The following is a 24,900-nucleotide window of genomic DNA, read 5'->3' as shown; positions in this document are numbered from 1 at the left end:
CTCGTTTGTTCAAACCAGCTCAATGTAGTTGCTTGTCTGCACGTTCAGAAACCTCCACAGGTCATTGCCTGTCGAGAGTAAGGCCAGGAGATGTAAATATGACAGGGGAAATTTAAACAACAGATAAGCAGATATTTACCTTTACTCTGCGAGTTGGCTTAGGTGAAGAAGAAAAAACAAGGTCCTTTTGTTAAAGTTTTCAAACATTTGTCAGGTGGAAGTTGTACTTTCATAAGAAGTCCTTTTGATTTCAGGTCCCCATGATTCTGCAACTTCTGTTTCCACCACTCTAAATGTGACTCTATATCTATTTATTTTTTATACAGTTTACCCTCTGTTAGTTAACACATTTACAAGCATTTTTGGGTGTGCGTCAATGCATGCTTTTTTTGAAAGACTTTCTACCAACATAAACTTTTGCCTTTTGAAGAGTATAACCTTTTGAATGAGACAGTACCATAATACAGTGTTGAAATATTTTGGTGTAGGTGTCAGTAGAGTTGGTATCATGACACCTGGATGGATTATTTCCCCATTAATCATTTTATCTGGAGTTTTTGCCAGAAGTTATTGGTCCTTTGTAGCTCAGATGGTGGAGCTTGGCACTTACAACGGCAGGAAAGTGGGTTAAAGTGGGTTAGCGACCACCCATATGCAAAATGTATGCATGCATGACTGTAAGCATCTGCTAAATGGCATATTACAAATGAAATAGGGTGCAAGCAGAAGGGAGGAAAATACAGTACTTCAAAGATTTGACTGGATTCATCGCTGAAAACCCCACTGCCCATCTTTTAGTATCCCAGTAGTGGCCTCTGACATGTCCTTTTCTGTCACAGAGAACCAACCATATAACGTATGTTAAATACACAGATACATTGGGGCCGGATCACAATAGATTTAAAAAAAGAGTGCTGTCAAAGACACTTTTAAAGTGATGCTCCAGCTTTAAAAAATATAGATATTTCAGCCAGTAGTTTTGAAAGGGGTCCCCAAAAGTTGTGAACAATTGTGTACTACATCATCCATTTCCTATGACATGTAACGTCCTGTAAATTTGTACGATATGTTCCAAATTTGTAAGTGCTTAATATCCCAGACTGCATCTTCAGGTAAAAAAAGGCAGATCTTTAGCATATGACAACTGAGCAGACAAAACCAGTAGTCAGTGTTGCTTTTACATCAGTGATGCTAACAGTTAGTGCCACTGGGAAGAATCAACCAGGATAACTGTGTGATGGTCACAAGGTAGCAGAGAACATAATGCTTCAGATACAGTCCTCAGGAATACATGGCCGCTTCATGCTGTGTTCTGTACTGTATCATGTGTCATGTAAAGATTGTAGATCAACATAAAACAAATGATATTCAAATTGTATATTGACTACAGCAATGCAGGTTCAATTCAGCAGTATTTCTCATCACTTTGAAGCATTCCTGTCAGCTTTGTATCCGTTAATCTCTCTCTCTCTGTCTCTGTCTCTGTCTCTGTCTCTGTCTCTGTCTCTGTCTCTCTCTCACTCTGTCTCTGTCTCTGTCTCTCTCTCTCTCTCTCTCTCTCTCTCTCTCTCTGTCTCTCTCTCTGTCTCTCTGTCTCTCTCTCTCTCAATTCAATTCAATTCAATTCAAGGGGCTTTATCTCTCTCTCTCTCTCTCTCTCTCCCTCCCTGTGTGTACATCTGTTCGTTTGTGTGCACGCCTTGTAGATGTGTACTGTACAGTAGGTTTACCACCAACAGAGGTAAATAAGAGTAGAGAAAACCCAGAGGAAGTTGTGGTGTTCACAACTCAACCCCACCCCTGCCATGTAGTTTACATAGCACCTCTGAAAATAACCTGAACATTCAAAAACCAGACAGAACAAAACGTCCCACTTTCGGTTGGCAGATCACATGTGACTGACCAAACCACCTACTTCCTCTGTCCTACGCAGCCAACTGAAATGTGTAATGTCATATGAGGACCTGAAAATAAATAAATGAAATATCCCATAAATTAAATATGTGGGATGCAGTGTATTCGACATGAGGTATAGTCAGTCCACTGACATAGGATTGTTCTATGTTCCACTGACACAGGATTGTTCTATGTTCCACTGACATAGGATTGTTCTATGTTCCACTGACATAGGATTGTTCTATGTTCCACTGACACGGGATTGTTCTATGTTCCACTGACATGGGATTGTTCTATGTTCCACTGACATAGGATTGTTCTATGTTCCACTGACACAGGATTGTTCTATGTTCCACTGACACAGGATTGTTCTATGTTCCACTGACATGGGATTGTTCTATGTTCCACTGACATAGGATTGTTCTATGTTCCACTGACACAGGATTGTTCTATGTTCCACTGACATAGGATTGTTCTATGTTCCACTGACACGGGATTGTTCTATGTTCCACTGACATGGGATTGTTCTATGTTCCACTGACATAGGATTGTTCTATGTTCCACTGACATAGAACAATCCTATGTTCCATTGACATAGGATTGTTCTATGTTCCACTGACACAGGATTGTTCTATGTTCCACTGACATAGGATTGTTCTATGTTCCACTGACATAGGATTGTTCTATGTTCCACTGACACAGGATTGTTCTATGTTCCACTGACACAGGATTGTTCTATAATCCACTGACACAGGATTGTTCTATGTTCCACTGACATAGGATTGTTCTATGTTCCACTGACACAGGATTGTTCTATGTTCCACTGACATAGGATTGTTCTATGTTCCAATGACATAGGATTGTTCTATGTTCCACTGACACAGGATTGTTCTATGTTCCACTGACACAGGATTGTTCTATGTTCCACTGACATAGGATTGTTCTATGTTCCACTGACATAGGATTGTTCTTTGTTCCACTAACATAGGATTGTTCTATGTTCCACTGACATAGGATTGTTCTATGTTCCACTGACATAGGATTGTTCTATGTTCCACTGACACAGGATTGTTCTATGTTCCACTGACATAGGATTGTTCTATGTTCCACTGACATAGGATTGTTCTATGTTCCACTGACACAGGATTGTTCTATGTTCCACTGACACAGGATTGTTCTATGTTCCACTAACATAGGAATGTCCTATGTTCCACTAACATAGGATTGTTCTATGTTCCACTGACATAGGATTGTTCTATGTTCCACTGACACAGGATTGTTCTATGTTCCACTGACATAGGATTGTTCTATGTTCCACTGACATATGATTGTTCTATTTTCCACTGACATAGGATTGTTCTATGTTCCACTGACATAGGATTGTTCTATGTTCCACTGACATAGGATTGTTCTATGTTCCACTGACACAGGATTGTTCTAATTTCCACTGACATATGATTGTTCTATGTTCCACTAACATAGGATTGTTCTATGTTCCACTGACATAGGATTGTTCTATGTTCCACTGACATAGGATTGTTCTATGTTCCACTGACATAGGATTGTTCTATGTTCCACTGACATAGGATTGTTCTATGTTAGTGGAATAGTGATAGTATTGTATACCTCCTAACAGACCTGCTAACTGCAGCCCACACAGAGCATTCAGATTGGATTATTGAGAATTTTGTACATGATAACATATTTTATATATTTTTTACATTTAAATGTAACCTTTATTTTAACTAGACAAGTCAGTTTAGAACAAATTCTTATTTACCCCAGACAAACCCTAACGCAGACAACGCTGGGCCAATTGTGCGCCCCCCTATGGGATACAGCCCCCCCATATTATATATAACTAGAAAAAGGAAATTTCATGAAGAAAAAGTGTATTTTCAGCTATTTTAAGAGGCCAATATAGAATTCAAGCCCAACAGACATTGGAGACTTTCTATGAAACCATGTGTATTCTGGGAAACATGTACTCTCTGTATACCTAGGCTCACTTTGCATGCCTTCACCATGGTTACGTAAGGTATGCAAAGGACTTCTATCAGGCCATCGCACAGCAATGCACCTTTGACCCCAGTACGCACATTAAACTCACTTTTCAGAGCATCTCAACACTGTGGTTTATAGCTCTATTAGATCAGTCTTAAACATCTGAAAAAGGTATTCTCTTTGTACCTTCAATGATGTGAAAGTTCCTCCAAAAATGTCCACACGTTGTCTGGTACATAATATGGTGGTGGTTCATAACGGTCTATGTGAAACTTGTACAGCGTCTGTTTTCTGTGCTAAATGTGCACACCATTCACCGTAGGAGAACGTTTCTCCTCATCTTCTGGTGCAGGGCCAGTTTCATTTGATTAAGTAATAGCCTCCATACTACAATAACGTAAGTTCATTTGAGAGCTTTGCTGCCATCTGGAGTTGGAAACCTGCACGCACTTCAGGGACCACATCCCCCCTAAACCCTTCTAACCATAAAACAAAATGTCATTGTAATTTTTATTTAACCTTTATTTAACTAGGCAAGTCAGTTAAGAACAAATCCTAATTTATAATGACGGCCTACACCGGCCAAACCTGGATGACACTGGGTCAATTGTGCGCCGCCCTATGGGACTCCCAATCACGGCCGGCTGTGATACAGCCTGGATTCTTGAAGTGTGTCGACTTGCTCACGCACCCCTCACGGATTTGGAAGTATTGGATTGATGCCAACTCGGGCAAGAGGGAGTTTGCATCATATTTCTCGTTTCCATTCATATTTATCCACGATGGGGAGTGAATGTGTGCTCTCTTCAGGGAGAAGGGAAGTTAATCGGACCACAATCATGGTCAATCAAAACAATTGGGATGTTTTGCATCAAATTCAAAATTATAGCATGCAAGATACATTGCGAAAGAAAAGGCCTTCTCTTTGTCTCCCTGGTTGACTGGGAACTTTAAAGGCCTGAATTCACTGTGATACCACTTTGTACTGCTGTAATCAGTGCACCTAGTGCACCTATCTCTCCACACAGAAGGACAGGAGTTTGGAAACTCATTTGCATAGTTTATTTTATTTAGAATATGATGCTTGATTCATTCAGATAATTTTGATTTCAATTTGAGACAGTATCTGATTACATATAATTACAAAAGTGATAATACTATTGATACAAATGAAGAGCTTATTTTGTCATTTAATTTATGGTCAAAGGGGTAACTTTTAGTCTCTAACAGCCATTTTAGTCTCTAACAGTGATACCACAAACCCCCGAGGTGCCTTACTGCTGTTTTAAACTGTTTACCAACGTAATTATAACAGTAAAAATAAATGTTTTGTCATATGGTGCTATACGGTCTGATATACCACGGCTGTCAGCCAATCAGCATTCAGGGCTGGAACCACCCAGTTTATACTTCATGTTTTAGAGTAGTGTTTCTCAACCTCTGGACCAATTAGATGGTTTCTGGTTAGATGGTTAGCTGACAGCCATTTAGTCTGTTCTCAAGTGCTAGTTTTAAAGGGGCAATCTGCAGTTGCGAAATCCATTTTTGGAGGTATAGATTAATGATATGTACCCATTGAGTCTTGACAAATATAACTTATAGATGCCTCACGAGTATAGTTCAGCCAAAATCCATCAGAACCCCAAATATTAGCTTATTTTACTCCAATGTTTGTAAACGTTACATTTCTTCAGGCCCATTCCTCAGCTCTTTACAAAAACAGAGGCGAGGTTTCCCACTTTGTTATTTCAACTAAGGATTGCCACATATTAAAGGGATAGTGCACTATTTTGCATCACTATGATACAATACGTTTCCACTTGCATTGCTACATGTAGCCTTTTCCTGCAGACAATGACCAAAAGCTCTGTCTTTGGCCTCATGGGTGGAATGGTATTCATATATTTCATCATTTCATCATTAATAAAGATTATTAAAAAAGCCCAACGAAAATCCGGTGTTTCAATGTCAAACAGTTTTGTTATATTTCAGTCTTCTGTGATGTATATAAAGTGTAATATTGGGATACAAACTCAAAACTGAATACATTTCAACTCTATATCTGACATGGTACATGTGTCTTCTTTTTTAAAGCCCATAACCATGTGTGTGAGGTGTATACTTTTGTTTCAAAGTAGATTTGTTTAAGACTACCAAGAGTCACTCTGTGTGACCCTGATTTAGCCCACTGCCGTAAAAGGTTAAAAACTTTCTAGCCAGGATATTCTGGAAGTTGCTAAACTACATCCCACGTAACAAAACCCTAGGTAAATTGAAAATATGATAACACCTTCAAAAAGTTAACTACCCCTTTAATCTAAGTGGTCCTCCATGGATGGAGGGACTATATATATCTTGCCAATCTCTGGTACATAAAAGGTTAAGAAACACTTTTAGAGTGTTTGTCGTTTGAGAGAGTCACCTTGCTCCCCTCAGCATATCCTGGTAGACGTCTGACTTGAGGAATCGTGGGTAACAATCCCTGGCCATCAGACTGTAGATCAACTTCTGTGCCGTGTCGAATGAGGTCAGGCTTGGCTGAGAGATGTTCTTGGTGATATTTTCTCTGGTCCCACAATCAATATTGATCTTTAAACAAGACACAATGTACAGTAAATGCATTTATTTGGTCTTTCTTTTTTTTATACAGATTTCTATATCTAGATCTTATGTCTACTGACTACGCAGGTCATACCGATTAAATACTTCTGTAATAAATCTCTGCATATGCACAATGACAAGCATTACCAGGTGTAGATCCAACCAGGTCCTTTAAGGAATTTGTTCATTTTCAGGGAAGTTTGTTATATCAAATTGTGTTGAAATGTGGAGTTTTATTCTGTTTTACCAGATTGTGATAATATATGTGTCAGAGTAGCAGTGCTGATCTGGGATCAGTTCTCTCATGGCCCATATCATCTTATTCATTATGATGTTAAAGGCTAAACTGATCCTAGTTCAGAATCAGCCCTGGGTAGGTTACTTTCTAAATGTAATCTGTTACAGTTATTAGTTACCTGTCCAAAATTGTAATCAGTAATGCCAACTTTTGTATTACCCAAAACTCAGTAACGTAATCGTATTACTTTCAGTTACTTTTGAATTACTTTCCCCATGAGAGGCATTAGAAGAAGACATACATTATCCATCAAAAGCATTTGGTGTGTCATCATAGTGGTCTCTGACTTGTGGTCAGACTCGCTCAGGAGGAACAAACTTAAACTTGCGTCTTTTTTCAACACTGAATTGAATGTCATTGAGAAAACGGAAAGGTGTCATAATGTATATTTTTTCTTGCAACATCCTTCCTGAATTTAAAAGTAATCCAAGAAGTAATCATCTAGTTTTTCAAAAGCATCTGTAATCTGATTACAATATTTTTTCAGGTCACATGACTAATTACAGTTACAGTTTCTTTTTAATCAGATGACATGTAACCAATTACATGTAATCAGTTCCTCCCCAATCCTGTTCAGCTCCACGATACACAGTCCCAGATGGCTACTTACCTGTCGTGGTGCTTCACATTCCACAAACTCTGAGTAGATCCTGTTTGCAGATGAGATCATCTCTGGAAGAGACTTGATGTTCTTGTACTCCTCACAGGCCAGCCAAAACAGAATATTCTCCTCACTATACTCTGATTTAAGGAACTCTCGGAAAGCCGCCTGCCCGGCTGGAAATAGGGAAGAATATGAAAAGGGAAAATGTAAGATTTATTGGAAATGGGAATTTCTCATTTTTTGTTATTGTTAGAAAGTATATGAACATGAGTTCTGATAAAGGCAGTAATACTAACTTGATACATTTTAGTTACTGGAAGTAATAGTAACTTGATATATTTAGCACTCTTGGTGATGCCTTTCAGACAGGCAATATAGTAAAAAGATATAACTTTGTCCTTACATTTACAACCCAGGAGTTTGTCCACAGACTCTCCCCAAGTCTCAGCCTCTTCAAGTGGGTCCTTGGGAAAGCAACAAAATCTACCCTTGAAAAGAGTGTTGAGATCCATCACTAGCGCAGTTATCAGTGGTTCTCAAAACACAATATCAAATCTACCTCACACCTGGAGAGAAAATAGATTAATATCGTTTTCATCAATTCTTTTTTTTTTTTGTCCAGTCAACAAAGCATCCAAAAATTCGAATTACTTGTTATCTTATACATTATATATTCATATCAACTTAAATTCAAAATGGACATATGACCCTTCACATTTCTGTAGCAAGTTGTAATTTATATTGAAATATAGAGTCATTCATTTACAGAATCAGACATAAAGAAACTCACTTTATTGCCATGGCTGTGTTGTCTGTCTGGGAGAGAGAAAATAGTTCCTGCCAGTGTGAAGCTGAGATTGGGATTGTTTTGAGGTGAAGGAGTTAAGTTGCATGGACTGATCTAAACAAGGCTCCCCTTGGAACACATGAAAATCAGTATGCAAAGTGATGTTTGGAGAGAGGGTATATATATAAATATTTGGAGAGAGAGTATACACCTGTGATTCAAGGAGTGGCCCTCATGCCTTCTGTTATATCCTGTCCACCTCAATATCATTTATAGATATGAGGATGAAAGGCAGAGTACATAATCCTAATACAACCCTAATGTCAAAAGAGCGTACCATTACCGTTTCACCACATTATTTCTCAGTGGATAAATACTGCACAGTAAAACAAAGTGCTACCAAAATCTCTTTAAGATAGTCATCCATAGGCAGTTAAAACAACATTCATAAAATAAACATACATGCCTATATATTATTACAGAAAAATAGTCAGCCAGTGCAGGGTTTCCCAATACATATATATATTTTTTAACCTTTATTTAACCAGGTAGGCTAGTTGAGAACAGGTTCTCATTTACAACTGCGACCTGGCTGATGAAGCCAGTCGACGGGAGCCTGGCCGTAAACTGGCTGATGAAGCCAGTCGACGGGAGCCTGGACGTAAACTAATAGAGCATAAAGGGAAACGCCCTGCGTCCTGTGTATTACACTGGATTTACATATCCGTTGTGGAATATCTTCCACATTAATCTCAAGGACACATGGACAACAATATGGTATGCTATGCACTGGGCTGCACTCTGTGCATACTGCATATGATATATGTCTGCCAAATCTAACTCTACAATAACTCCAGGCTTCATTGGCTTTTGTGTGAATCAGAGCATGTACAGTGGGGCAAAAAAGTATTTAGTCAGCCACCAATTGTGCAAGTTCTCCCACTTCAAAAGATGAGAGAGGCCTGTAATTGTCATCATAGGTACACTTCAACTATGACAGACAAAATGAGAAAAGAAATCCAGAAAATCACATTGTAGGATTTTTTATGAATTTATTTGCAAATTATGGTGGACAATAAGTATTTGGTCAATAACGAAAGTTTATCTCAATACTTTATTATATACCCTTTGTTGGCAATGACAGAGGTCAAACGTTTTCTGTAAGTCTTCACAAGGTTTTCACACACTGTTGCTGGTATTTTGGCCAATTCCTCCATGCAGATCTCCTCTAGATCAGTGATGTTTTGGGGCTGTTGCTGGGCAACACGGACTTTCAACTCCCTCCAAAGATTTTCTATGGGGTTGAGATCTGGAGACTGGCTAGGCCACTCCAGGACCTTGAAATGCTTCTTACGAAGCCACTCCTTCGTTGCCCGGGCGGTGTGTTTGGGATCATTGCCATGCTGAAAGACCCAGCCACGTTTCATCTTCAATGCCCTTGCTGATGGAAGGAGGTTTTCACTCAAAATCTCACAATACATGGCCCCATTCATTCTTTCCTTTACACGGATCAGTCGTCCTGGTCCATTTGCAGAAAAACAGCCCCAAAGCATGATGTTTCCACCCCCATGCTTCACAGTAGGTATGGTATTCTTTGGATGCAACTCAGCATTCTTTGTCCTCCAAACACGACGAGTTGAGTTTTTACCAAAAAGTTCTATTTTGGTTTCATCTGACCATATGACATTCTCCCAATCTTCTTCTGGATCATCCAAATGCTCTCTAGCAAACTTCAGACGGGCCTGGACATGTACTGGCTTAAGCAGGGGGACACGTCTGGCACTGCAGGATTTGAGTCCCTGGCGGCGTAGTGTGTTACTGATGGTAGGCTTTGTTACTTTGGTCCCAGCTCTCTGCAGGTCATTCACTAGGTCCCCCCCATGTGGTTCTGGAATTTTTGCTCACCATTCTTGTGATCATTTTGACCCCACGGGGTGAGATCTTGCGTGGAGCCCCAGTTCGAGGGAGATTATCAGTGGTTTTGTATGTCTTCCATTTCTTAATAATTGCTCCCACAGTTGATTTCTTCAAACCAAGCTGCTTACCTATTGCAGATTCAGTCTTCCCAGCCTGGTGCAGGTCTACAATTTTGTTTCTGGTGTCCTTTGACAGCTCTTTGGTCTTGGCCATAGTGGAGTTTGGAGTGTGACTGTTTGAGGTTGTGGACAGGTGTCTTTTATACTGATAACAAGTTCAAACAGGTGCCATTAATACAGGCAACGAGTGGAGGACAGAGGAGCCTCTTAAAGAAGAAGTTACAGGTCTGTGAGAGCCAGAAATCTTGCTTGTTTGTAGGTGACCAAATACTTATTTTCCACCATAATTTGCAAAAAAATTCATTAAAAATCCTACTATGTGATTTTCTGGATTTTTTTTCTCATTTTGTCTGTCATAGTTGAAGTGTACCTTTGATGAAAATTACAGGCCTCTCTCATCTTTTTAAGTGGGAGAACTTGCACAATTGGTGCCTGACTAAATACTTTTTTGCCCCACTGTACATTGGAGTTACTAGATGATTTGTGTGCTTTTGAGTGGTGTTAAGTATTTAACATCTGGTGGAGATGGAGGGTCAAAGGTCATCAACAGTTGCAATAAGTGCAAGGCATACCCTTTCTACCTATAGGAAACCCACAGCCATGTGTGTCAGACACGTGATGCATTGTCTAATGAAGATAAATGATGGTGTGTCATGGTATATGAAGGCAGTCTTCATGGTATACGAGGACAGTGCTGCCTGTGTTGCTCACCTATCCTGACCCCCATTGTCATCCAGCCCAAGACCTAATGTGCTTCCCTAACAAAACCAGGAATGTAAATCTCACCAGGTGATGGAAAACACCACAGGGATCCCGATTTGCATCCGTGTGGACAAACCAAGACTAGGAAATTTGATTTTCAAAAGAGGTGCCTGTTTCGCACAGTGCTTAGAAGTGGTGTCATCGGTGCACTTCAGACTCTGAGACACTGTTTATTGCTGATGTGGTTGTTATTTATTTAGGTGGATAGATACTTTGCCTCCTAACAATACATAGCTGGTTAGTTCTGTGGTTGTTATTTATTTAGGTGGATAGATACTTTGCCTCCTAACAATACATAGCTGGTTAGTTCTGTGGTTGTTATTTATTTAGGTGGATAGATACTTTGCCTCCTAACAATACATAGCTGGTTAATTCTGTGGTTGTTATTTATTTAGGTGGATAGATACTTTGCCTCCTAACAATACATAGCTGGTTAATTCTGTGGTTGTTATTTATTTAGGTGGATAGATACTTTGCCTCCTAACAATACATAGCTGGTTAATTCTGTGGTTGTTATTTATTTAGGTGGATAGATACTTTGCCTCCTAACAATACATAGCTGGTTGATTCTCATTGAAGTTAACCCAGAATAGTTGGCTTTGAAAGCATCCCACACAAAAACAGAAATAGCTTCCATGTAGATATGACATTGTGAAATGTTTATTATACCAATAATATACAGGTGTTACACTTATACTAGTCTCTTCCTCTTCCAACACCATTTCACCTAGCTGCCATACCTAGCACCAGGAGTTTTCCCCAGTAAGCAGATCACACGGTCAGGTAAAACTCCAGGCCCTAATCATGAATCATAACAAGGGCCAAGAGTTTTTTTTTCGGGCTACTGGACTTGCCCAGGAAATACTCCTGTCCCACACTGTGGTCAGGGAGCCTTCTCTACTAAGCCACAGTGAGGCGCTGTGTGTCCTCGTCGGGCCCTTCAGCAGCCTGCACATTTTCCCAAAGTGCTGCAACAATGCCTGCCCGTCTGTGTGAAAGAAATATGAATGTCTATTTAAAAAAAAATCATGTCAAGGATTTGAATCCTACAGTGTCCGTCCTCATCCACTCCTGGCACTATATGCCTCCTCCACTGTAAGTCAGTCATAGTGTCACAGTCCCGAGTACCACAGCGGTCTAAGGCACTGCATCTCAGTGCAAGAGGTGTCACTACAGTTCCTGGTTTGAATCCAGGCTGTATCACAACCGGCCGTGATTGTGAGTCCCATGGGGCGGCGCACAATTGGCCCAGCGTCGTCTGGGTTTGGCCGGGTAGGCCGTCATTGTAAATAAGAATTTGTTCTTAACTGACTTGCCTGGTTAAATAAAATAAAAATAGGTTAGAATCAGTGAGGGTTAAGGAATCATAGAACATGGTTAGCATTCCTGTATTAAATCAATGTTACTTGGATCTAAATATTTGATCATGTTTTTTGGTCTGAGGGGCCTTAGGGTGTTGCGCTTATTGATTTCTCTATTCGGAGGATTCAACATTGTTGTGAACTGTCTAAGAATTTTAACTAATAATAGTCCTTGATTTTTTTTATGTCCAGGCAATGCAGTGTTTTAAACAGACTGACCAAACTCCCTTAGTGAAGATGCCATGGAGCCAGTCCTGGACGTCATTTAACTCCTACAGGAAGGGAAACAAGTTCATCACTTTGCTGTGATGAATTTAACAACAGCACTGTACTAAAGAGATTGAACGCAAACTTAAGCGCTTACAAATTCGTAACCTATTGTGCAAATTGGAATCCGTAACATATTACACGAATTGCAGCGGATTTTTTATTTGTTTTTTTTGCAGGACGTAACATATCATAGGAAATGGATGACGTAAAGCACACTTTTGGGGGACCTGTTTTGGCTCGTGAGCGTTACTTTTAGAACAAATGATACTTTTATAACACATCTTTGACTACACATTTTATTTTATTCTATTCTATTCTTATTTTTTCCCACCATTTCAATGAATACAAGTCAGAGCATTATGCATTCCAACGCCCTTTACATGCATGCATAAAGATATTAATTTATGAGGCATTCTGGTCATGCTGGAATGACAGTAACTCAGCATGAGACGACTGCATTGTTCCAAAGGCTAAAGGAGACCCTGACATGTGTTAATGACAGAAAATAGGCCCACTAAACCCAGGGACTATGTGAATTATGTGTACGCTTCCTCCCACCGCATACACATTTGAAAGGGAAAGGTCGCGTGCCAAACGATACTCTGTTCCCTACAAAGTGCACTACTTTTGACCAGAACCCTACGTAGTGCACTATATATGAACTAAGGTGTAATTTGGAACGCTGCCATAGACTCAGTTGGATCACTGGCAAGCTTGGAATGATTACATATTTGTCTTTGGAAGGAATACTGTATGCATACCAATGACGTGAATAATTCCAATCCTAGAGTGGTTTCTCACTTGCTTGGTGAGGTCTATAAATGTTTCAGTGATTTGGGTTCCTTCCAGATCCTTCTATCAACCCTTCTGACGGTGTAATGCACTACCATTACGTTTGTCTCTTTTGACATGATTGAACCTTTTGTAAAAAATAAATAAATAAAAAACATTTCATAATATGTTGTTTATTCCAATAATTACTCTCCAGACAATATATACAATTTACAACTAAAAGCCAACATAACATATTATTAGAATAAATTATTGAATTAATACAAGCAGTGGCAAGACATTTAACGGTAAACAAGATGAATATTGCATATTAGTATTCTTACACAGTCTGTTCATGTTTGCTGTCTAGATGGGGAACATTTTAATTGATAGCTGTAAAGTCAAATCTCTTCAAAAAGTCTCTCATTAAAAAGGTACAACTTTCCACAATCACACAGCTAGTCAGCGATAGGCATTGCACTGCAAGTGAATTTGGAAAAGTGCGTGAGTGTGTCCGTGTGTGTGCGTGTGTGTCCGTGTGTGAGTGTGTGTATTGTGCATTGTGCTTCTCTCGGCTACAACCAGTCAGAGGAGTCGCTGGTGGCCTCCCCTCGCGGCTCATTGAAAACGCAGGACCGTGACCTCCGGCGGTACATGGTGGTCCCGGGGCCTTTCCTCTTGGTGAGGTGCAGGTAGATGTCTGACGTGAGGAACCTTGGGTAGCAGTCTTTTTTCATCAGGCTGTAGACTTTGCTCTGCGCCGCATCGAAGCAGGTATTCGTCGGCGAAGCCATGGTCTTCTGGATGGCCACCTTGGAGGCATAGTCGATGTTGACCTAAAAGACAAGTGACACTATTATGAGTATGTTGAGTGGATATGGCTAATCAACCCTTAGATATGGTGATATGGTAATAGCACCACCTTTCCTTCTGATTGGCTAGGTAGAAGTTTCACTATATTGTTTAAACCAATCAAATCTACTCTGATCTCTACAAGTGCATAGGACGTCGGATCTAGTGGTACATTTTGAGATTGGGCCAGTGTGTCCTTGAGGCATTGTTTTGAGTTGACTTTACTCAGAGCCTCATTGAGACATTGTTTTGAGTTGACTTTACTCAGAGCCTCCTTGAGACATTGCTTTGAGTTGACTTTACTCAGAGCCTCCTTGAGACATTGTTTTGAGTTGACTTTACTCAGAGCCCTCCATATAAGTAAAATGTGGTGTCCATATTACACTTTTCAGTCTTCACATGTTGCTGTCCTTGCAGCACATAGAACACCAGACTGAAAAGGCATGTGGTTTTGAAGTCCTGCTAGCTTATTATCTGACTGAGCTAACGTCTTGATGTCAAACTGAAAGTGCGTGGGTGTTACATCACTGGTTCAGTTGCTGCTAGTTGCAGAGAAAGAAGACCACACGGTCACATCAGTCTTCATCCAATGCTGCCTGTGGGTATAACGTCTCTAAACCACATGGTTCTGTAATGGTCATGTCTGTCTCACTAGGGGATTAGAGCAATTTCTAAATCACATGGTTCTCAGGACTCTGTTCTTGCATCTTACTCATTGTAACTTCCGCATAGTTCCTGTGCATAGTTTATAAAGGTCAAAGTATGTATACCAGTGAATGCTGATGCATTGCATCTAATCAGCCATTCTTCAAACTATGTCAAGATCATAGAAGTGCAAAGAAGATCAAGTTGTATCTTTCTTTGAATATTTTAATAATCCCATTGACCAAGCATCAGCTTCAGGGAATTTATATTGATAGGGCTCACAGTTTTTCCATTGCCACTGATATAAAGCTCCAGCAAGGCCTATTTGGTTTCATTTCTGGAGCACTATATATATATATATATATATATACCTCTTTTGGGGCCTCGGCTTCAATGAAGACAGAATACATGTGCTTGGCTTTGGAGATGAGCCGGATTTCCGAGTCGATGGTCTTGTACTCTTCACAAGCCAACCAGAACTCAATGTTCTCCTCACTGAACTCTGTCTTGAGGAACTGAGAGAACGTCTCCACTCCGTCTGCATCGGGGGAGAAGAACATACTCTTTAATGATCTATTGGATTCAACGAGGAGGTCTATGTGAAGGAAAATTAGCATGTACTGTTACCAGAGTAATGGCCACAAAGGGATCTGCATTGTGCCCACTTGAGGCTAATGCTGTAGATGTGTTACTTTGTAAGCACCTGATTGATTGAATTCCAGACTATATTCACTGAAAGACTTGCCTTATATTTGTTTAGGCTACTTGTTAATTATTACATATATTTTTTTATTGTTTATTCATATTCATAATATAAATTGGCAAGCTCTATAGATTCCCAACCTGCTCTCAATGAAAAGTGGAAAAGACAATATCAAACACTCAACCACTGATCTCTATGACACTCTAGACCAAAATGAGTTATAGCTGTAAGAAAACACTCTTCAATAGACATATCAGGAAGTTAGACAGGTTTGAAAGTCTTACCAAACACTGAAAACCTCAAGTCAAATTCCATTGTTCTTCTCTAACCTTTAATTTCCCAAAAGACACTGTTTCTTCCCATTAAAGTTGTGCTTTGAACAAAAATGGTTTAGACTCGCAATTTGTGACTAAATGAGATATCGCTGACTTCAATCTAACCTGAATGTCTGATCAGATCTTCAAAGGAGTCGCTCCATCTCAACGCTGCCTCTGGTGAGATGCTGCAGGAAACAGTAAGAGATATAATTTAAGTCTTCTGCTAATGATGCTGCAGGAAACAGGAAGAGATATAATTTAAGTCTTCTGCTAATGATGCTGCATTCATTTGTTTATATATCTTTCGGTTTGATCCTTTTGAAAGCTGACGGTGGGCCATGTTTACATTCCGTTGTTTCCCTCTTGTATTTGGATTGAGGAAAAGTAACTGCATATTGCATGAATTTAAAGGGATAATTCAGCTAAATGATATATTTAGCTTCGTATTCGTTTCCTTGAAGTAGTATTTGGGCAATGCTGCTTTCAAGATAAGGTAACAATTATCTAAATATAATTACGCTGAAATATACCTTTACGATTGAAAATGCTCTTCAATACAAATTGGGCAACTGGGGCAAAGAAACATGTTACGTTATTCTCCAGGGCAATCTCTTTCCATTGCTTTGCCTTTTAAGACTGATGTCTTACTTGTTGTTGGTGGTGTCTGTCTTTTTTTCTGGATTGATGTTTTCATGGGAGCCTGACTTGGTCAACAGAAGGCTCAGTCTGCTCTTCTTGTCTTTCAATCTGCAACCAGAAGGAATGAACACTGAGAAAACTGGCACAGCAAGATGGCATCAGTGGGCTAACCAACATTCTGAAACTAGAAACCAACCACCAAATAATGTCCAGAAACACAGAACAAAGGGAAACCAAGGGGAAATGTACTTCTGCACCTCAACTCAGACAGCCACAAGAAACAGCAAGAGAATTTGCATAGACAGGAATTCACGGTGACAGCGACTGAAACTGTGTCATTCACTACAACTTGTATTTCCCTGTCTCCTCTCTAATTCCTGTCTAGGTTGTATTATTCAACTGTTTGAATAGTTCATAGATGGATTTAACGGTGTCACAATTTACCCCCCGTCGCATAGAGTCATTTAATTTGCCTCACTGTTCTACATCAAAAGTACCAACAAACTGAGACAGCTACAAATGACTTCACTCAAACAAACAACATCATGACTCATTAACGCCTACTGTATAGCTCCACTTGTCTTGGCAAATACTCTGACGCAAATAAAATGAACCAAGGTACATAACTCAGAACTGTTCATTCTAAGGTGTCACCTTAATGAAGTAATGTTTGTTTTCTCATCTCCAGCTATTGAGACCATGGAAATGGCTTTCAGGTACACATGTACAGTCTCTATAGAAACAAGTCAAGCATGGTGCTATGGACAGCCCTTTACATCATGAAGTTGACAGCAACACTTAAAGAGTGGAAGAATAAGTCACACTTGAAGAGTGGAGGTCACAATATCAGATTACATATTCAAATTAAAGGTATACTTTGTCTGTCTTTCTCCAATTCTTGTTGCGCAATGCAAATATAGGAAGTGGCATTCTTACAAAATGTAATGAAAGAAGGACTTAGAAGCTTTATAGAATTGTTCAAAGACACAAAAATCAATTGCTGCTTTCAATAAAATATAAAGGATGAGAAAATTTCAAGTGAGAAAAAAAATGACCTACCTGAAATTACTAGCTTTCATTCTCGGTGCCAACATGTCCTCAGGACCGAGCATTTTGAAATATGCTTCCTCTTTTGGGGCAAAATAGTTCAATTGAGGAAACAGAAAAACAAGTGTTTCCATTCTAGCTTCCTTCTAACTTTAGCATATATGAAAGCAGAGCACAATCAGTTCTTAGTGCTCCTTTAACCCTATGGTTTGTCCCACATCTCTTTTTAAAGCTACAACATAGCCCAAACATTTCCCCTGTACCGTCCACGCTACTTCCTGACCTAGGTGAACTACTCAGTTTACCGCATCATCAGTGACAGAGAAAATCCCCCCACGCTCAACATCCTGCTTTAAACCGAGCACCTATGAACTTCACAGAATACAACAGCTTCCTATTAGCAGATAAATGTTGCAGTCGCAGCAGTAACACTCTGCACAAACGTGGATTCATCCTACAATAGGACTCCATCAAGCTTCTATAAGCAATAGATTGATATTCTCATCAACGCCGTGTCGTGTATAGTGATGTGCGTTGAACATGCATTAATAAATTACAGTGCAAGGAAATGTGTCTCGATAAACAAGATCCCGCTTTAATAAGCATGGAAGTGTAAGACCAATGACTTGACTGGGTATCGAGGTATTGTTCAAAAACAGGAAACACGGTCTTGTTCATGAAACCCTGTCACTGTTATGACCAGATACCAGATATCTGGGTAGTTGTCTGACAGTGCATGATATAACAGTGACTGATAGTGGTACTCTGATTATGTTGTCGCATACTATACTGTAGATGTCATATGTGTCTGTAAACTGCTACTATGAACAGTGTTGCATCATAAAAACCAACACACAATTAACAATCCAAATTAGCATTCTCCTCCAATGAAGCCAGAGGCTTTAGTACTTCACAAATGAAAAAACACCCCCTCATATTGGGATAATGCTAAGGATGGTGACTTTTCAACCTCTCAAAGTGCAAAGCGCCATCATTCCCTAAGACAGAGTAATTCTGTGATTCCGGTATATGAGATGGAATGAATAGTAAAATGGGTATGCATAGAGGATAGGCTGGGTATAGGCCCGGCGGTTTCCAGGGCAACAGACATCTTAATATAGATAGACAAACTCACTGTGACATGGCGGAGAGCAACAGGGAGTAGGTGCCCTAGCAGGTAAACAGAGACAATTGTGATGTATTTGTTTAAAGGCAAAGAAGAGGAACAATAACAACCAACGAACAATACAGTTGTATGCAGCAAACACAGACCTCGGTCCTGGTTCTTAGTACAGTGTGACACCACACCAACGACCTTATGGTACTGTAACGCACCATCAGTCCTCTACTCACAGTATACCAGATCAGTTATACTCATGCCATCTTAATAATCACGACACAACACAAGTTGAAAATGGGAACTTGCGGTTGTTGACATAACTGGATTTCAGCATTTATTAAATGCTCATGTACTTTTTATGAATGTTATATGTATGGGTTATGAATGAGTTATGAAGGCCTTACATAGGGGCCCTTCAAATAAAGTTGTACCTAGAATACTAGCTAGTTCACATACTAGCTACTTTATTGCACTTAAGGTGTATGGGGGTATAGCCTTCTGTTTTGTTTAAGTCTGCTGGACTGCGGCAACACTCAAGTGTCGTCCCGTAGTGGCAAGTTAATTACTACCAGTTGAATCATTACAACCAATTAAAATGAAAGTCTATCAAATTAGTTTGTAAGCCCGGGTGTGGTTGACTCATTAACTATTCTGGGCCGAATGACTGGAGGATCGATGGTCCTGCAGAACCGAATGAATGCCCCCAGCTGGTCACCAATGACTTGATTTGTTTCATTATTCAAAATAATATTCAGATAACCATTACAGTTTAATTACCTTGCAACCGGCTCCTGCAATTAATTCCAAAAGCAATATAGCTACACGTCGTTAGCTTGAACACTGTAGAGAAAAAGGCCGTTTTTCTGTCTTTATGGATTTTCAGGTGGTTTTAAAATGTTGATTTACTTGGAGTGTAGTTGCGGAGGTGGGTGGATGAGTAGATTCAGTGTAGCTAACACACTAGGGGAAATGAAGGCACTATTTTTTTAAACTGTGGGTTAAATGTAACTGACACCATACATTACCACTGTGAATGACACACAGAGAGCAACACATCGGAGTCAAGGTGACAGGTGCAGTGGTTTGTGGTTGTCTCGCCTACATTGGTTGAATGCCCTTATTGTAAATCAGTCTGGATTAGGCTGTCTGCTAAAATGACTTACAAAACCCCATCCTGGTAAAGAGTGAGTCTGGGTAAGGCCTGTAGAAAAAAGGGAAATGAACATTGAAACTGAAAAGTGCTGACTTGTGGTGCGGGGGAGCAAAGAGTAGAGGGAGGTGTTTCCTGTCTGATGTTCTTCCAAATAAAGAACTGTTACCATAGTTCAGGTCGGGTCTGTTCTGGTCAGATCTGTTCTGGTCTGGTCTGGTTTGGTCTGGTCTGGTTTGGTATGGTTTGGTCTGGTCTGTTCTGGTCAGATCTGGTCGGGTCTGTTCTGGTCGGGTCTGGTTTGGTCTGTTCTGGTCAGATCTGGTCGTGTCTGTTCTGGTTGAGTCTGTTCTGGTCGGGTCTGTTCTGGTCGGGTCTGTTCTGGTCGGGTCTGGTTTGGTCTGTTCTGGTCAGATCGGGTCTGTTCTGGTCAGGTCTGTTCTGGTCGGGTCTGTTCTGGTCGGGTCTGTTCTGGTCGGGTCTGTTCTGCTCTGTTCTGGTCGGGTCTGTTCTGGTCTGTTCTGGTCGGGTCTGTTCTGGTCAGATCTGGTCGGGTCGGGTCTGTTCTGTTCTGGTCTGGTCAGCTCTGTTCTTGCCTGGTCTGGTAAGGTCTGGTCTGGCTAGGTCTGGTCAGGTTTGGTCAGCTCAGTTCTGGTCTGGTCAGCTCAGTTCTGGTTTGGTCTGTTCTGGTCTGTTCTGGTCAGCTCAGTTCTGGTCTGGTCAGTTCTGGTCTGGTCAGATAATGTCTCTGTCTTGCCTGAGTGCCAGTATGTTTGTGCTATCATGCTAACTCCGATCGAGGACCGGCCCAGTCTTTGACATATACTTAAAACAGGGACTCTATGTTCATTTACTGGTCACAAATATCACCACGTTGTCCCAAAGTTAATGCTAATAACAAAGCTAGAACAGTATGTAGAAAGCTAGCTAGTCATCCCAATATTGCATTAAGCATAGGGCCCTCGTTCTCACAAAAGGGGGTACAGCAGTAAAAACATCAGGCACTTGGGTCCTCGTTCTCACAAAGGGGGGGGTACAGCAGTAAGACACAGACCCCCTGGTGGAACACCCTCTACATATAACTTTTCATCATTCTCCCTACTGGGTATTCTGTTAATGAATAGCACGCTGCTTGGTGCATTTGTACCAGTATAGCTTCCGTCCCTCTCCTCGCCCCTACCTGGGCTCGAACCTGGGACCCTCTGCACACATCAACAACTGCCTCCCACGAAGCATCGTTACCCATCGCTCCACAAAAGCCGCGGCCCTTGCAGGGCAAGGGGAACAAATACTTCAAGGTCTCAGAGCGAGTGACGTCACCGATTGAAACGCTATTAGCGCGCACCCCGCTAACTAGCTAGCCATTTCACATCGGTTACACCTTCCCCAAACTGGGTTATAATCATTTAACAAGTGACATCGGCAAATATAGAGAAAATAAAAACATGACATTTTATTAAGCTTATCAATTTCAGCAGCCTCATCGTACACCCTGTTATAGTATATTGATAATGTCTTCCTAGAAAGAAGAAAATATTTTGGTTCGTGCGCTTTGACTTCATTTCCAATCATCTACCAAATACATTGGAATTGACATTTCTCGTCTGTGGGGAGTTGGTTCAGCTGTTGTTTACATAGTATATCAACTCTGGGATCTCCCTTACTTTGTTAGACCCTTACCAGAAAGCTACAGGCTTCCAGGAAGAGAAGCTCTCTCAGCTTTCAACTCGTCGGGCCTGACAGAGGCAGGCAATGACACCTGCATACCAAGATCTCAAGTGACATCATTTCCTTTGAGAAACCACACGGTTAGCAGCTCTAAACGCAGAGAGCTAACCACAGCTCAGAGACATTTGCATAATGTGTACTGTAGGTCTCAAAGCAGGGCAGCAGGAACTGCAGCCAGTGTGTGTTTACATAGATCCCGAATAGCAAATGGGGGATGTACATGGAGGAATACTAGAAGAAGAAAACCATATATATTATATTTACAGAATCTGGTATAATGAGCAAATGGCTGTGGAAGAGAAATGTATCAAGGTCTCTCTAGCAGTATCAGTATCTCAGTAGCGGTATCTCTGTATCAGTATCTCTGTACCTCTGTATCAGTATCTCTGTATCTCTGTAGCAGTATCTCCAGCAGTATCAGTATCTCAGTAGCGGTATCTCTGTATCTCAGTATCAGTACCTCAGTATCAGTACCTCAGTATCAGTATCTCAGTAACAGTATCTCTGTATCAGTACCTCAGTATCAGTATCTCAGTAACAGTATCTCTGTATCAGTATCTCAGTAACAGTATCTCAGTAGCGGTATCTCTGTATCTCAGTATCAGTACCTCAGTATCAGTACCTCTGTATCAGTATCTCAGTAGCAGTATCTCAGTAACAGTATCTCAGTAGCGGTATCTCTGTATAAGTATCTCTGTATCTCAGTATCAGTACCTCAGTATCAGTATCTCAGTATCAGTATCTCAGTAACAGTATCTCTGTAACAGTATCTCAGTATCAGTACCTCTGTGTCAGTATCTCAGTAGCAGTATCTCTGTATCAGTATCTCTGTATCAGTATCTCTAGCATTATCTCAGTATCAGTATCTCTAGCAGTATCTCAGTATCAGTATCTCTGTATCAGTAGCTCTGTATCAGTATCTCTAGCAGTATCTCTAGCAGTATCTCTGTATCAGTATCTCTAGCAGTTTCTCTGTATCAGTATCTCAGTATCAGTATCTCTAGCAGTATCTCTGTATCTGTATCTCTAGCAGTTTCTCTGTATCAGTATCTCTAGCAGTATCTCAGTAGCAGTATCTCTAGCAGTATCTCTAGCAGTATCAGTATCTCAGTATCAGTATCTCTAGCAGTATCTCAGTATCAGTATCTCTGTATCAGTATCTCTAGCAGTATCTCTAGCAGTATCAGTATCTCAGTATCAGTATCTCAGTAGCAGTATCTCTAGCAGTATCTCAGTAGCAGTATCTCTAGCAGTTTCTCTGTATCAGTATCTCTGTATCAGTATCTCTAGCAGTATCTCAGTAGCAGTATCTCTAGCAGTATCAGTATCTCAGTAGCAGTATCTCTAGCAGTTTCTCTGTATCAGTATCTCTGTATCAGTATCTCTAGCAGTATCTCAGTAGCAGTATCTCTAGCAGTATCAGTATCTCAGTAGCAGTATCTCTAGCAGTTTCTCTGTATCAGTATCTCTGTATCAGTATCTCTAGCAGTATCTCAGTATCTCTCAAGTGTTTTCATTTTCATTTTTTTTAAACTTAATTTACCAGAAACCATGTTTCCTTATCTGATGTGTATGTTTATCTGCAACCAAGTCTGGCTTAGTCAGGCTCCAAAAAGTCAGTAGTTAGTTGAAACTTGAAAGTTTCAGACTCTGCACTAGGGCTGTGTACTTTTGTTATCATGTTATAGTCATACCAGCACACAGACTCGATGCTGCCACCTACTGCTGTGTAAAACAATGAAGCTTTCTACCTCAAACACAATATAGCCAGGGTATAGCCAGGGTATAGCCAGCCACAACTGGGTATAGCCAGCCACATCACAAATTTGTGATCTAAAGATGCAACCTTATGATCACAAGAAGTCCATTTCCTTTACTTCATCTCAAACGCCTATCTTTAAGAAAACTTTACTTTTCTTAAAAAGACACATAGTGGCTTTGCTCCCCCCCATATTGAATTACAGATATTAAAGAATTTCATTTGGGCCTTTGTAGGCCCAGGACCCAGGCTGTAGTGGCTCAATAGGGGTTAGCCTAAGTTAAGGTGACTGCGGAGAGCAGGGTTTTTGTAGCGATGCACTGTCCCATCGTACAGACACTCTGAGTGATGCGATAGTAAAGAGGGCCGGACAGAGTTCTTTATCATAGGTCTATGAGAGTTTCAGAGTCTGTTGTAATCAGGTCCAGGTGCCAATAGTGATGAATTCCACACTCCCCATTGCCCAGTGCTGGACAGACAGCACCACACATATAAATAAGGATTTACATGCCAAGTCGCCTTGATCAATAAACATTTTCTCCTTAAGAGAGATTTGTCTTCTCTCTCAGTGTTGGAAAATCAAATCAAGGTTTCAGATTAATTGTGGTCTAAACTGGGGTTTGTGAAACTCATAAATACAATGTAAGTATCTGAGCTGTCGTAATCAATACAAAATGCCTATAACTATTCGCAGTGCATCATTTCCCCATCAACACATCAGAAAGTTTAGTCTTAGCGTTTTTTATATCAACAGAGCAGCACCACAGAGAATGATGGAATCATTATTAAGCTTGAGACCCTGGGTCTCGACCCCGCCCTGTGCAACTGGGTCCTGGACTTCCAGACGGACTGGCCCCAGGTGGCGAGGGTAGGAAACAACATCTCCACCCCGCTGATCCTCAACACTGGGGCCCCACAAGGGTGGGTTCTCAGCCCCCTCCTGTACTCCCTGTTCACCCATGACTGCGTGGCCATGCACGCCTCCAACTCAATCATCAAGTTTGCAGACGACACTACAGTGGTAGGCTTGATTACCAACAACGACGAGACAGCCTACAGGGAGGAGGTGAGGGCCCTCGGAGTGTGGTGGCAGGAAAATAACCTCTCACTCAATGTCAGCAAAACAAAATAAATGATCGTGGACTTTAGGAAACAGCAAAGGGAGCCCCCCCCCCCCTATCTACATTGACGGGACAGCAGTGGAGAAGGTGGAAAGTTTTAAGTTCCTCGGTGTACACATCACAGACAACCTGAAATGGTCCAGGCACACAGACAGTGTGGAGAAGAAGGCACAACAGCACCTCTTCAAACTCAGAAGGCTGAAAAAATGTATCCCTGCCTGGTACGGCAACTGCACCGCCCACAACCGCAGGGCTCTCCAGAGGGTGGTGTGGTCTGCACAACGCATCACCGGGGGCAAACTACCTGCCCTCCAGGACACCTACAACACTCGATGTCACAGGAAGGCAAAAAAGATCATCAAGAACAATTACCACCCGAGCCGCTGCCTGTTCACCTCGCTTCAATCCAGAAGGCGAGGTCAGTACAGG

The 24,900-nt window shown here is 40.9% G+C and overlaps 2 protein-coding genes across 2 annotated transcripts; both read right to left on the bottom strand.

The window, feature by feature from the left end:
- Positions 1–6,279: 6,279 nt before the first annotated feature.
- On the bottom strand, positions 6,280–7,915 carry LOC129823747 (regulator of G-protein signaling 21-like). Its single transcript, XM_055882708.1, has 3 exons — positions 7,807–7,915; positions 7,410–7,576; positions 6,280–6,489 (listed from the first exon to the last, which is right to left on the bottom strand). The coding sequence occupies exons 1-3, from the start codon at positions 7,913–7,915 to the stop codon at positions 6,319–6,321; spliced, it is 447 nt and encodes a 148-aa protein (XP_055738683.1). The 3' UTR covers positions 6,280–6,318.
- Positions 7,916–13,568: 5,653 nt separating this feature from the next.
- Positions 13,569–17,904, bottom strand: LOC129823746 (regulator of G-protein signaling 21-like). The gene is made up of 5 exons (XM_055882707.1): positions 17,606–17,904; positions 16,556–16,654; positions 16,031–16,092; positions 15,259–15,425; positions 13,569–14,226 (listed from the first exon to the last, which is right to left on the bottom strand). The coding sequence occupies exons 1-5, from the start codon at positions 17,725–17,727 to the stop codon at positions 13,966–13,968; spliced, it is 711 nt and encodes a 236-aa protein (XP_055738682.1). The 5' UTR covers positions 17,728–17,904; the 3' UTR covers positions 13,569–13,965.
- Between the last annotated feature and the right edge of the window lie 6,996 nt (positions 17,905–24,900).

Source organism: Salvelinus fontinalis, chromosome 26 (genome assembly GCF_029448725.1).
Source record: "Salvelinus fontinalis isolate EN_2023a chromosome 26, ASM2944872v1, whole genome shotgun sequence".
NCBI classification, from domain to species: Eukaryota; Metazoa; Chordata; class Actinopteri; order Salmoniformes; family Salmonidae; genus Salvelinus; species Salvelinus fontinalis.
This window is presented reverse-complemented; position numbering and strand designations above follow the sequence as displayed.

Coding starts and splice junctions, on each gene's coding strand:
- LOC129823746 (XM_055882707.1), bottom strand. CDS start 17,727: ATGGAAACACTTGTTTTTCTGTTTCCTCAATTGAACTATTTTGCCCCA. Junction 16,655..17,605: donor ATGAAAGCTAGTAATTTCAG/GTAGGTCATTTT, acceptor TTCTGGTTGCAG/ATTGAAAGACAAGAAGAGCA. Junction 16,093..16,555: donor ACAGACACCACCAACAACAA/GTAAGACATCAG, acceptor TGTTTCCTGCAG/CATCTCACCAGAGGCAGCGT.
- LOC129823747 (XM_055882708.1), bottom strand. CDS start 7,915: ATGGATCTCAACACTCTTTTCAAGGGTAGATTTTGTTGCTTTCCCAAG. Junction 7,577..7,806: donor CAAACTCCTGGGTTGTAAAT/GTAAGGACAAAG, acceptor CCCTATTTCCAG/CCGGGCAGGCGGCTTTCCGA. Junction 6,490..7,409: donor AATGTGAAGCACCACGACAG/GTAAGTAGCCAT, acceptor TCTTGTTTAAAG/ATCAATATTGATTGTGGGAC.